We start from the raw sequence: 12,595 nt of genomic DNA, 5'->3' as shown, positions 1-12,595 counted from the left end.
TTTTAATACAAAACACTTCACATTACTGAGCTCAACACAACCGCCATCTTTCAGAGCATATTGTTCAGTCCAATTTTCTAGCTCGTTGAGAACATTCTCAAGCTGCTGCTGAGTGATTTCCTAAATTGCATTCGTGCTCCCTGCCCTAAGTTTCCCCAAAGGATGCGGTTCTGATTAGCAAACAACAATTTTAACAAGCTTGCTTCTATCAAGTGTATATCCAAAGCCATTAAACCCGAAAGGTGCGAGAGGACTTTATAAATACCTCCCGTGTTCAGAGAACTTGGGGGAGCTTCTGCGATAAGCACACTGACCCTCGGCAATGAAAACGCCTCTTGCCTCCCAAGTGACACAAACACAACGGCCAGTGGAACCTGTTCTTGGAGTGATGGAGAACTTGTGCACACCCACCCAGGATGGGGTGACACACATTCATGACTTCAGGGTGAGGCTCTAGGGGTAGGGAGGCTGGGCTGCTCCTGACGCCACCCAGGGTGTGGGGTGGGGAATCTCTGTCACAGCACTGGGCCCTGTCCCTGAACTCAGTCACAAGCCACAGGGCACTTCCCTGAGGGAAAATTCCTCAAGTCGTGATCGTGATCGGGATGGGACGGGAAGAGGGGTCAGATCAAAGAGCTGGAGACCATGTCAAGTGTTAGCTGCTCGGCTCTCCGCGTTCTCAAAGAGTCACTGCTGCTATGCGCTTTTTCCTTAAATTGTGGTAAAACTGGTAGAACATTTACCATTTTAACCATTTTTAAGCTATATCTCAGGGGCATTATGGACACCCACACTGTTGTGCAACCATCACCATCACCCATCTCCAGAACTTGTTGTCACGCCAAACCTAAGCACTTCGTACATACACACTCGGGGGGTGGGGGGGTTCCGCGTTAGGAACCCACACTGAGGGGACACTGAGTCCCAGGCTCCTAGTATGCGGAGCCCAGAGCTGCCTCATGCTAACTCTGCTAAAATCTCTTTACTTTGCTACTTAGGACTTTAAATGAATTGTGTCTCCCCACCTCCACCCCCAAAATTCCCACATTGATGCCTTAATCCCCAGCAATTTAGAATTTGGTGACAGGACCTCTAAAGAGGCAATTAAGTTAAAAAATGAGGCCGTGATGGTGAGCCCTTACCCAATCTGACCTGTATCCTTAGAAGAGATTAGGATATAAGGAGATGGGGCGTCTGGGTGGCTCAGTCAGTTAAGCACCTGACTCTTGATTTCAGCTCAGGTCATGGTCTCAGGGGTCGTGAGATCGAGTCCCACTTTGGGGAGTCTGCTTGAGATTCTCTCCCTCTGCCCCTCTCCCAAAATCACATGTACATGCACTCTCTCTCAAATAAATAAATCTTAAAAAAAAAAAAGACCATAAGGAGAAAGCCACCAGGGGTGCACGCACACAGAGGTGAGACCGTGTGAGGACACAGTAAGAAGGAGGCCATCAGCCAGCCAAGGAGAGAGGTCTCAGGAGAAACCAAGGTGCCAAACTTTCAGCCTCCGGGCCTGGGGGAAAGATCTATCTCTCTGGTTTAAGTCCTCCTTTGTAAATGGAGATGTTTTGTGCAACATCATTTGCAAGAACATTGACCTCAGTGCACACATTAGGGCTTCAGGAAGTGCATGGAAAGCGCTCACTGGCTTTGACAAGGTGAACAACAGTAAGGTAACTATGGGGTAGACATGGACGCCATTGAAACAAGAGCGAGTTCATGATGCTTCCAAACATGGCAGTCTAGACTCCGCAGGGAGCACAAGTTACGTATATTAGGCTAATAGTCTGCACAGAGAAGATTCAGAGTTGTCCTACTTCAGTCGTGTGGCGACGAAGCAAGAGCCAATGAAAACAAATTCCAGGGGCGCCTGGGTGGCTCAGTCGTTAAGCGTCTGCCTTCGGCTCAGGTCATGATCCCAGGGTCCTGGGATCGAGCCCCACATCGGGCTCCCTGCTCCGCGGGAAGCCTGCTTCTCCCTCTCCCACTCCCCCTGCTTGTGTTCCCTCTCTCACTATATCTCTCTCTGTCAAATAAATAAATAAATAAAAAATCTTAAAAAAAAAAAAAAAAAAAAAAAGAAAACAAATTCCAGAGGCACAAAGTGAGAGTCAGGAGGTGAGCTAGATTCCAGATATGCAGTTTCAAATTCACGTTAACCCTCCATGTGGGGGCCTGACGTATTAATTCTAATAAGAATCCAGGAAGCCATACTGTGAATAAGGCCTTCTTCAACTCTAGACTTTAAGTGTTTCCTGACCTGCAGGGTAATTCGCACAAAGCAGTGAGGCCGCTCCACAGAAGCGATACGTTGGCACAAGAAACACTGCACTTCTAATGTGCCACCAACAAAAATGACGAAGGACAAGAACTGGGAGCCAAGTATCACGTTACCGAGTCCCATTCTTCGATTTAAAAACTGCACATCGGCTTTCTTATCCCATCAATGGTGTCTTGGTTATCCATGGCGAGGAGCAAGGGGACATCTGCCATCGTGCCCTCACCCCCTCAAGCATGTCCTCCACTCACGCCACACACAGTGAGCACCATCTAGGTCTTCCTTTTTCTCTCTAAAAATTTCTCTGAAATGGATCTTCCGTGGAGGGAAGGGAGGAGGAGGAGGGAGACCTCAGCAGAACAGGCAGAGTCTTCCAAATCACCCCAGCTTCCCTGAGCTCTTTTCCCCAAACGCTACAGGGCGCATAGAAAACAGAAATGACAAACACGGGCAAACTCACAGTTCAAACAAGTGCCTGCCAACTTCTGCATCCACCGCGCTGAGAGGATCGTCCAGGAGGTAGATGTCTGCATCCTGGTACACTGCTCTGGAAAACAGAAGACCACATCAGACGGGAGAACGCTCCAGGCTCCCAGGATCTCATCTCCCAGTCGTGACAGCCTTCAACAACTCGGGGCACGTTCACTCCAAGAGCCGATGGAATAATGTGGGGCTTCCCACAACGCACCCCTCTCCCTCCCTGCCACGCAGCAGGTGGTCTCGGGACGGCCACCTCCCGGGAGCAGCGCACGGAGCACGTGCAACCAAACTGTGCGTACCTTGCAAGGTTGACCCGGGCCTTCTGCCCTCCGCTCAGCGTGGCTCCCCGATCGCCTATCACGGTTAAATCTCCATCCTCCAAAAGCTGCAAATCCTGCATGGAGACAGAAAGAAGGGGTGGGGGTAGAGATTTAAAACATGTTCTCCTGTCATCCGGGACTTTCAGCACTGGTTCTTCATACACATCTGTGATCAACAGCGACAGATCTATTTCAAAGTGACTAAATGGTAACCTTGAACCTTTCCCAAAAAACTCAGGGCTTTTTGCTTCCGTTTTGCAGCTTTTCCCACAGTGTTCGTGCATTTCACCAACTTAACTGATGTTTGTTGAACATTGACTAGATGTCTGGCATTGTTCTGGGAACAATGAATTTGGTAGTAAAAAGACAAAATCCCTTGAGTTTCCATAGAGGGAGACTGACAATATGAAAAATTAGTCCTAAGGACTAAGAAGAAAAAATAAGCTGGCTCAGGGGACAGAGGGGCAGGGAAAAAATCCTACATAGGGGTCGAGAAGGGCTCTAAACAGAGGGGCTTTCGCAGAGAGACAAGGGCGCCTGTGCGGACCCGAAACGCGTTCCACACGCAGGAACGAGCAGGTGCAGACGGCGCAGGGCAGACACGTGCCCAACGTGTTCAAGAACTAGCAGGGAGGCTAGGAGAGCTGGAGAGAGTGAGTAAAGAACGGGGAGAGCAAGGGCAGAGATAAGAAGGGGGGGCCATGGGTTTCACTCCCAGTGACACAGAGAGGGGATGTGGCTTCGGTTTTTCAGAAATCCCTCTTGCCTCTTTGTGGAACAGAGATGGTAGAGGGCAAAGGGTGAATGAAGCAGGGCACACATGAGGACGGGACTGCATTAATGTAGGTGAGAGAAGACAGCGGCTAGACCCAGAGTGGGAGCAGGAGACAAGGAGAGCAGTGGGCACGTTCTGGAGAAAATTCAAAGGTGGAGCCTGTAGGACCTGCTGATGAGTGGGTGCCCGTTGTGGTGGTGGAAACAGACGATGTCCTGTCCTCCACGGGAGAAAGGAGGAGAACAGGTTCGCCATTTACGGAGCTGGAGGAGACCGTGCAGGCAAGCTGAGATCTTGGTTATTATGGTCAAGCCGAGATGCCCACTGAGAGCGTCAGGTTGCAGCTGCAAGTGAGCATCTGGATGCTGGTGCCAGGGCTACTGGTGAGAGTTGGCAGCTCACCCATGGCCTGGGAAGCCCCGGGACTTAGTTTCTCAAAGAACAAGTGTGTCTTAACCAGCCAGTTTGCTGATCTCAGCCTCAGCCTCTCACCCTCGCAGAAGGGTTAACACCTGACCCTTGTCTTCACATGTAAGGCAAGGTGACAGAGTGACAGCCGAGAATTGTACAAGAAACAAGAGCTGAAAGAACAGTCTGGCAGGAAAAACAGAAGGGAAGTAACAGTGTGTTCAAGGGACACTGATCCAGTCAGCTGAACTAAGAAAGTTTCATGCAAGCCAGGTAAAACTCAAAGCCACAAAGAATAAGCCCGGACGAGAAGAGGTGGGAATCTATCAAGTTCTACCCAAAGTTCTGAGGCTCCTGGCACAGACAAGCAGAGTTTGGGGGAGCATGTTATCAACCACACCTCTCAAGCATCAACCCAGAATACACAACAACACCTTTCTACAAACGAGCCCTCACCTCTTGGTCTCTACTTTGGCCAATCCGGGGAGAAAGCATGTTGGAAATGTCCATGACAAGCAACCCTTTTGACCTCCCTAAAGCCTCTTTTTCCTCTTCGGCAAAATGTGGAGAGACAAGAATGGCTAAGCTCAAGGATGCCGTGACAATCAAACACGTGGACAAACACCTTCTATACGTAGGAAAAGGACACAAATCAACTGTAATGTGCCAGATACATATTTTCTGATCAAACCAACAGTGGGACCTCATTCACAGTGTGAATCACAACCTGCAAAGCACACCACCACAAGGAGAAGGGAAAAAGAGTATCTTCATCCTCACCCATACCCTGAGAGCCCACAAAGGCACACGGAATTCCCTGCACACTCAGAGCTTAACTGGATGGCAATAAATGAAAGGCAGCAATTGCTCAATCATGAAAATTCATTATTTCACATTACTTCTTTGCTCAGAAGTCAACACCATCTCTTGCTTTTTGGTTTCCATGAAAAACAACGGGCCATCCTGAAATAGGCTCTCAGCCTTCCACCCCCACCCACACCCACACTGTTTACTTGGCCTCGATTCACTGCTGACAGTCCTTGCCAAGTGTTCTCAGTTTTGATGCCTTGATCTTATGTTGCTTTGTCTTCCTTCTCAAAATAGCACCAGGCTGTAGCAAAGCAATCTTAGCCATTCTCTACAGAAGGCACTTCAAATCCACCCTTGCATTTAGCACAGTTAGGGAATAAGGAATGGACTCGCTCCAAGCCTAGTAGTAGGACTTTGAGTGTGTTGTTGACACGGCAAACTATTTATGGATAAGCCTCCGAGAGAAAAAAAAGAAAAAAACATTTCAAAGATTATAAAGTGAAAACCTGAGTCAGGCTAATTTCCTAACCACAGTTTTCTGGTTTGGTGAAAGGGAAGAGCCTGAGTTGAGCATATATTTCCAGTCTTCCCAATGAGCAGAAGGTATTCTAACATTAGTTACATCTCAGTAACATTTAACCAACTATTTTGTCTATAATGGTTTTCACTACAAAGCAGACACACAGACCAGAGGGAAAGCCAAGAAATGGCTATGCTGCTTTGAAGCCACCAAGCCAGAAACCTACCAAGTGCCCTTTGGTGATGGTGGAGACTTCAGGAGAAATACCACGGGGCAGACTGTCGATGGTTTATGGCAGGGAGTTATGAGGCCTGGGGGCCAAGGAGGGCTGGATCCCAGAGTCAAACAGCGGGAGTTCCAGGCCCTGATCCTAACTTTTCTTCCGGGACTGGCCTTCCTATCATGGCCTGTCAGTACCTCACCCATCCTTCCAGACCCAGCTCAAATACTCTCTTCCATGAAACCATCCCTGAGTTTCCCAAATCACAAGTCATCCCTCTTTTACTGGATTCCCAAGACTTGGTATTTCTCATGAAGGGCCCACCTTATTCTGCTTCATAATCTATACATGTGTGCACAGTTCTCTCCCCAGCTCCTTGATGGTAAGATTTATGCACCAAGCCTGGCACGCCTGGATGCCTGATAATGATGATCTCTAATCTTCACACGCTGCAAAGTATTAGCCCCATTTCACAGGTGAGGAAACTGAGACCAGGTTACATAATGGTCTAAGGACTGTCAGCTGTTAAATGGAATGGGGGCAATCTGAACCAAGCTCCTCTCAATTTGTAGCCTTTTATTCTTCCTTTCTCATCATGCTGCCCCAAGTGGTTACTGAAAAGTATATTTAAAAGTGTATTTAAAATTAAAAGTGAATTTAAAACATCAAAGTTAGTTAAGACTTGATGACCTCTATGTCTACACACACAGAAGTATCATTAAAGTTATTCTCCATATTTTGATTAGCCTCATATACCTCTTTTGTACTCATGTTTTCCTATTAGGTCATAGGTGAGTAAAAGTTACCCCAATTGAGAGATAAAAAAAACTGAAGATAAAACCATAATTATTCTACAACCGTCAAGGTTATTGGAAAAGAAAATGTCCAAGTTGGCAGAAATGTAGTAAATATGAAGAGAAACTATAAGCCTGTGAGCATCCAAGAGGAGCTCAAGTGATCTATGTGGAAAATATTAAACTTGAATTTATCAATGCTATACCTTCAAATATGTATTGCCTAAAAATGCTAAAATGTCTTCAAGTGGCAAAAGATAATATGCAAATGTCACATGATACATCGCTTATGTTAGAACAATATTTTTATTGGTAATTTATGTAAAATGTACTATGTTAGAGCACCTAGACAAATATCAACTCAAATAATGGAAGTTATAGACTCAAATGCCTCTCTACGTGTCACATTTTATGGATGTGATTCCACCCAAAATTGGCTGCTCTTAAAATTAAGAGCTAATATCTCTTCCATATGATTCTAACATTTGTAGAATGCTTGTGATGTCTCTAGCAATAAGGTGCTGTAAAATCATTATTGCCTTTCATCCTAAGAAACACCTTATGAGGATGATCATCTCCATTTTAAAGATGAAGAAACTGAAGCTTTGTAAGGTTCAATGAACCAAAACCGCACAGCTGGTAAATAGAGAGACTGAGGTTCAATCCACAGCTGTCTGCCTCCAGGGCCTTGGAATTCAACCAGGTGGTCCCTAAATTATGTTCTATAACTCAACTACAACTCCACTTTGAGTAGGTCATCAGCCCAAAACGATGTTACTAAATGTGATTACTTCCTATCTTCCCATTTTATTTCAGAAATGTTTTCTGCTCAACGACTTGTTAACTTCAATTAGACCTAGTTTAATACACCTACTTGTTAGTAATATATGTAACATGAGAAATGTTGCCCTTTTTTGTTTTTTTTTCCTTCCAGGATTTGGGGGTGGCTATAAGAAGAAATCCTTATATTATATATGAATTTAAAGAAAGGGGCTAAAATAATAATAATAGCCACCATTTATCAAAACCCTGGCATGTCTGTATTTTACAGGTACTGCCCAAGGTCTTGACAAGAGTCCCATACCTCCCCCATTTAATAAGAAAGGAAACAGACACCCCAAGTTACTACCCAAGATATCCAAAGGCCAGAGCTTTTCTACTACATATGCAGTCTCTGTATGTACAAAATCACTCCAGAAAGCCCCTATCCTGTGTGGCCACCTCATGCCCATGCACTGATACGTGAATTCCAAGAGGAGATAAGCGAAGGATCTCCTAACTCATCAGGCGGTTCTCTGGGGTCTTAAAGCCTTTACCAACCCTAAACAGAGTCATAGATGGCATTTCAGAACTGCCGCAAAACCTCTTTGAAATCTTCTGACCCAACGTCCGCATTTGCAGTAGACAGCAGACCCAGGCAGGTAACAGGATGTGTCCACAGTGACAATGCTGGGGACAGGACTCCACTCTTGACTACATCAACACCCTGGGCCTCCTTTTCTGTCAAGGAGGGAAGGAGCACAAGAGGCCCTGACTCCACGTCCCCATGCCATGCAGCAGCTGAACACTAACAGTCATGTTCATAAACATCAAGCCCGCCCTGCAAGTCCCCCTTCCCAACCAGAGTGTGTGTGCCCAGCAGCAGTGCCCCGGAACACGGCCCACACGCAGGTCCAGTGTCGAATGTGGTTTTGGCAAAAGCATCAGTCCCTGGAGAAAACACTGAATGGCAGCCACCATCCCAATACCTGCTTTTCTGCAGAGATGTTCGATCGTGGGGGAATAGAAAGGGCTGAGCTACCACCAGAAATGCAAGGTCATGCAAAGAAGCAGCCCAGCACTGGCCTGGGTCTGTTTTGGACATCAAGAGTTGATGTCCAGGGGCGCCTGGGTGGCTCAGTCGTTAAGCGGCTGCCTTTGGCTCAGGTCATGGTCCAGGGTCCTGGGATCGAGCCCCCACATCGGGCTCCCTGCTTGGTGGGAAGCCTGCTTCTCCCTCTCCCACTCCCCCCTGCTTGTGTTCCCTCTCTCACTGTGTCTCTCTCTGTCAAATAAATAAACAAAATCTTTAAAAAAAAAAAAAGAGTTGATGTCCAAACGGCACCTGGGTGGCTGAGTCAGTTACACGTCTGCCTTTGGCTCAGGTCATGATCTCCAGGTCCTGGGATTGAGCCCCCTGTCAGGCTTCCTGCTCAGCGGGGAGTCCGCTTCTCCCTCTGCCTTACCCCCTGCTCGTCCTGTCTCTCTCTCCTTCTCACTCTCAAATAAATATTTTTTTAAAAATCACATAATTTATTCATTATTTAAAAAGTGACATCTATTCAGGCTACAAATAAATTTAATTACCTTCTTTTCAGGAATGCTCCCTTAGCCTCTTAGGCAATTGAATATAATTTATCTTGTCATGTTAGGGGTCAATGTCAAACATATCATTTGCAACTGGCTTGGTGGTAGGAGGCAAATTAAGGCAAGTTTACTTTTCTATTGTATGTGAAAATGCTGTTCATGATTTGGGCGCATGTGTATCTGTCTTGAATGTTATCGGCCATATAGATTGTCGGTACTTATCTATTACTCTTAGAAATTCTTCTAAGAAGAATTTGGGGCACCTGGGTGGCTCAGTTGGTTAAACGACTTCCTTCGGCTTAGGTCATGATCCTGGAGTCCCAGGATGGAGTCCCGAATCAGGCTCCCTACTCAGCAGGGAGTCTGCTTCTCCCTGTGGCCCTCCCCCCTCTAGTGCTCTCTCTCATATAAATAAAATCTTTAAAAAAAAAAAATCCTTCCTCCTGGACATGCACAGCCACCCATATTTAAAGGGCCATTACGCTGACCAGGGTTACCTGGTGGCTTATGAACAGAAAAGGCAGAGGTGTAAGTATGAGAAGGAAAACCTCAGCTACTGGTACCCAGTTAGGGTTGAAATCTTCAGAAGTGGACACCACGAAGGTACGGGGACCACACGCTGGCCTCTTTGGCCACTCACTCCCGGCAGCCACTGTGGTGACGAGACTCTTCCTTGTGGTACAACGTGCAAATGCAACAATTAGTTGATAATGCTGTCTGCCTCAGGACTTCTCCCCCTTTTTGGAATAATTGTTGCTACTCTGTGTAAATGCCTGTTAGATGCTCGAACTGGACATCCTCGAAACCAGCTCTGGATTTTTTTTTTTTTTAAGATTTTATTTATTTATTTGAGAGAGAGAGACAGAGACAGAGACAGCAATAGAGAGAGAGAGAGAGAGCACGAGTGGGGAGAAGAGGGAGAAGCAGGCTCCCCAGGCCACGGTCTCTCGGCATCTAGCTTCCCACCAGTGCCACATTGGTCTCCACCTCCATTACCCGACGGTAAAAGGAGCTCTCTTCCTTACAAACTTCCTCGTTTGGAAGGCCCCGTGGAAAAGCATGGAATCCGAGGCATGCCAAATGCAAACCTGAGCTGCAAAGGTTTAGGTGAATTGTTTCATCTCAATAAGCCTCAGTTTTAGCAACTATAAAATGAAGACAGTACCATCAAAGGCCCTGGTAAAAGATTAAAAACTCCTATACCTTTGTGTGCATGCGTGTGTGCGTGCAGGGGGGACAGGCAGAGAAATGATCAGCACGTGGACTCTGAATAAATGGGAGTTATTACTGCTGTTTTACATTTGCTTCCTCCCTCTTCCTATCCAGTACATGCCTTGACAGAAATCCAGCCCATCACGGCTAACTTGATGTCATTTCTGAAAACACACCATCTCCCATTAACAATGACCCAGGGGAAAGAAATAGAAGCCCATTAAACAAGCAATTATGTTTTGTCCACATCATAAAATGCTACTCACCTGATAAAATCTATGATGTTCAAGCCACTGTTCAAGCAAAATTACTATTTCCTCACAAAGCTGGCCTGGAGCCTTCGATACCCTCCCTTTAAGTCTGTCCCAGCCTTCTCCACACAGCATAAAGGAACAGTCGGATGTCCAGACCGCATTGAACAGACCCCGGGGTGAGCCCTTTAACGCTCTTATCCACTGATTTTTATAACCTAAGGGGAGTCACACAGTATTTCTCAGTATGTGCCTTTTTTTCCCCTTTTTTTTGCTAATTATATTCTCCTATCAGGTAAGTTCCGTTTTCCTCCTTCATTCATCCATTTTACTTAAATCCCAAGCACAATTCAACAATTCACCTTGCCATTTTCTGCAAAACAATGTCATTTCTGAAAATAATCTCTCCCCTTGTGAAATGATGTAGTATTCAAAAGAAACTTTAAAGCATTTCCTTTTCTTTAAATAATAAATCACACATGAAAAACCAAGTGGAGAGGAGACCTGTGGACTGAAAAAGATGAATCAACCAAGTGCAAAGCGCTCACCTTACATGGAGTCCGATTCAAACCAACGGCTGACGAGATCCCCTCATGAGATAATTAACGAAATGTAAACTTGGACTAGAATGCTGAGGATATTAAGGAACTGCGGTCATTTTTCAAGGACGATAACATGATTTCTTTTCAAAGGAATTCCTACCTTTTAGAGAGAACCAAGGAACTATTTGCAGATGAACTATATGAGGTCTGCGTTCTGCATCAGAATTCGGGGTGTAGGTGGGAAGGCAGAGAACAGGGGCGCCAGGGCAGACAGACTCGCCCCCAGCAGAGCGTGGTTGAAGCTGGGGGATGAGTACATGAGGGGGGTCATTACACGACTCTCTCTGCTTTTGTAAATTTTTGTAATTGTCCCTTTAAAAAGTTAAAAGTGAATAAAACTTGGGGCACCTGGGTGGCTCAGTCGGTTAAGTGACTGGCTCTTGATTTTGGCTCAGGTCACGACCTCAGGGTCATGGGATCAAGCCCCATGCCGGGCTCCGTGCTCAGTGTGGAGTCTGCTTGAGATTCTCTCTCTCCCTCTGCCCCTCCTCTCACTCATGCTCTCTAAATAAATAAATAAAATCTTTTTTTTTTTTTTTAAGTGAATAAAACTTCACACAACAAAAAGGCATCCTGTGAATGTCATCATCACATCAGGATTAAAACAGCAGTGTATATGAGCAGGTTCATACAGTGCCATTTGCCCACGAGACCACCGTGAAGTGTTAAATGATGTCCAAAGATCTTCCAAACACAAAAAAGGAAGTAAGCCTTGTAGTTTAAACAACACTATTATTATTTGACCTTCAAGTTACATGTAAGTCCAAAGTCCTTACCTTTTTCAAAGCACAAGCCTTTATTACTCTCTCGTATCGTTCCTTTTCGTATTTCTTCCCAAATAAAATGTTACTCCTCACAGTTCCCGAAAACACCCAGGGCTGCTGAGAAACGTAGGCGATCCTTCCATGCACGCTGACCAGCCCCTGGCTCCGGGGCAGCTCCCCAAGAACAGCACTTAACAGTGACGACTGAAACAGATGGTAAACAAGCACGTGTGTGCGCAGCACCCAGCACAGAACCGGCCACTGCCATTTGCAGCCTTCCCCGGCCCCAGGGCTTTGATACACCTCAGAGCTCCTTCCCTTTCAGTACAATAAGTACAGCCCTGGAAGGTGCAATCAAAAATTTCAACACTCATAAAATAGAGTATCACAGCCTGCTCTGCCCAATGGCGTTTCCCCCAAATGAAAGGCGGTACTCAGAAGACTAAGAATGTTGACCATTCTCAACAGAGGAGGACGGTGTGATGTGCACTCTGTAAGTCTGAGGTCTGACGCAGATGGCCCTGCCCCCAGGCATCCTTTACTTCACAAGATACTTGTTCCTGGAAGGCCATGTGTAAATCATCTATCCAATGCATAAGGCTCACTCTGAAGTGAGTCAGGTTTGCAAAGAGAAAAAACCCCATCACAAGTAATCGCCCCAGGGGCGCCGGGGTGGCTCAGTCCTTAAGCATCTGCCTTCAGCTCAGATCATGGTCCCAGGGTCCTGGGATCGAGGCCCACCTCGGGCTCCTGCTCAGAGGGGAGTCTGCTTCTCCCTCTCCCACTCCCCCGCTTGTGTTCCCTCTCTAGCTGTG

At 46.3% G+C, this 12,595-nt stretch overlaps 1 protein-coding gene across 1 annotated transcript in view; it reads right to left on the bottom strand.

The window, feature by feature from the left end:
- Nucleotides 1-12,595, bottom strand: part of ABCC4 (ATP binding cassette subfamily C member 4 (PEL blood group)) — a 241,638-nt gene that overhangs the window by 140,462 nt on the left and 88,581 nt on the right. Inside the window, exons 11-13 of the mRNA XM_036080095.2 lie at nucleotides 11,793-11,984; nucleotides 3,058-3,152; nucleotides 2,739-2,825 (exon numbers count right to left, since the gene is read on the bottom strand). Coding sequence (XP_035935988.2) covers nucleotides 2,739-2,825; nucleotides 3,058-3,152; nucleotides 11,793-11,984 — 374 coding nt within the window. The remainder of the gene's footprint in view (nucleotides 1-2,738; nucleotides 2,826-3,057; nucleotides 3,153-11,792; nucleotides 11,985-12,595) is intronic.

The sequence above is a fragment of the Halichoerus grypus genome, chromosome 4 (assembly GCF_964656455.1).
Source record: "Halichoerus grypus chromosome 4, mHalGry1.hap1.1, whole genome shotgun sequence".
Lineage (NCBI taxonomy): Eukaryota > Metazoa > Chordata > Mammalia > Carnivora > Phocidae > Halichoerus > Halichoerus grypus.
Note: the sequence above shows the minus strand (reverse complement) of the source record. Positions and strands in the feature narration are given on the sequence as shown.